Source organism: Sinocyclocheilus grahami, unplaced genomic scaffold (assembly GCF_001515645.1).
Source record: "Sinocyclocheilus grahami isolate Dianchi unplaced genomic scaffold, SAMN03320097.WGS_v1.1 scaffold153.1, whole genome shotgun sequence".
NCBI lineage: Eukaryota > Metazoa > Chordata > Actinopteri > Cypriniformes > Cyprinidae > Sinocyclocheilus > Sinocyclocheilus grahami.
The window spans coordinates 3,305,494-3,306,193 of record NW_015505332.1 but is presented as its reverse complement, the minus strand read 5'-3'; the positions used below and the strand labels follow the sequence as shown (position 1 = coordinate 3,306,193).

The following is a 700-nucleotide window of genomic DNA, read 5'->3' as shown; positions in this document are numbered from 1 at the left end:
ATGTTAATGACTGGCGTGCTTGTTTTGTTCTCAGAGCACATGAGGAAGATGGCTTAAGGATTTCAAGTTGTTTATTGTCGGCTACAATAAACAATCTTATTGTTTAAGCAGGATAAACCAGACCACCACGGAAATTCATGTTGTCTAAACTGGCGAGCAAAATATATATCTCTCTTCTCAGCAGATCCAGGACGCTGCGGATCAGGGCATCGTGTTTGTGGGCTTCATCCAGGAGCCAGCTGGCCTACGCCCACACGTGCTACGGCACGGAGAACCAGAGGAACCCTCCCTCTCCCTGCACTCCAGCCCCAGCTCGTTGCACGGCTCGGGGCTGACGCCCAGTCCCAGTCCCCTGGAGGAGCCGGAGCTGGGAGACGAGTCCGGAGCAGAGAACGAAGGGGAAAACTGGGGAGGTGAGGCTCTGAGAGAGGACGTGAAAGCTACTGAAGGTGGAGACGGAGGAGATGATCTCTCTGTTGAGAAATCAGGATCTGGTGAAACACAGCAAGGAGATACACTAACACACAACAACAACGACACGGCCAAAATCACAGACACAACCGAGAAACCCAGCAGGCTGGCCCTGACTAAGAGTGGTGGGTTGATCGTCTTTATCCTTTGATCAAACGAAATCTCACATAACTATATTACGAAAATGAAAGTGTCTTTTAGTTCCAACTTATGACGCTGGCCAGGGCTG

At 50.6% G+C, this 700-nt stretch overlaps 1 protein-coding gene across 1 annotated transcript in view; it reads left to right on the top strand.

The window, feature by feature from the left end:
- Positions 1 to 700, top strand: part of LOC107592493 (raftlin-like) — a 100,613-nt gene that overhangs the window by 57,976 nt on the left and 41,937 nt on the right. Inside the window, exon 5 of the mRNA XM_016282026.1 lies at positions 182 to 596. Within this exon, the coding sequence (XP_016137512.1) occupies positions 182 to 596 (415 nt within the window). The remainder of the gene's footprint in view (positions 1 to 181; positions 597 to 700) is intronic.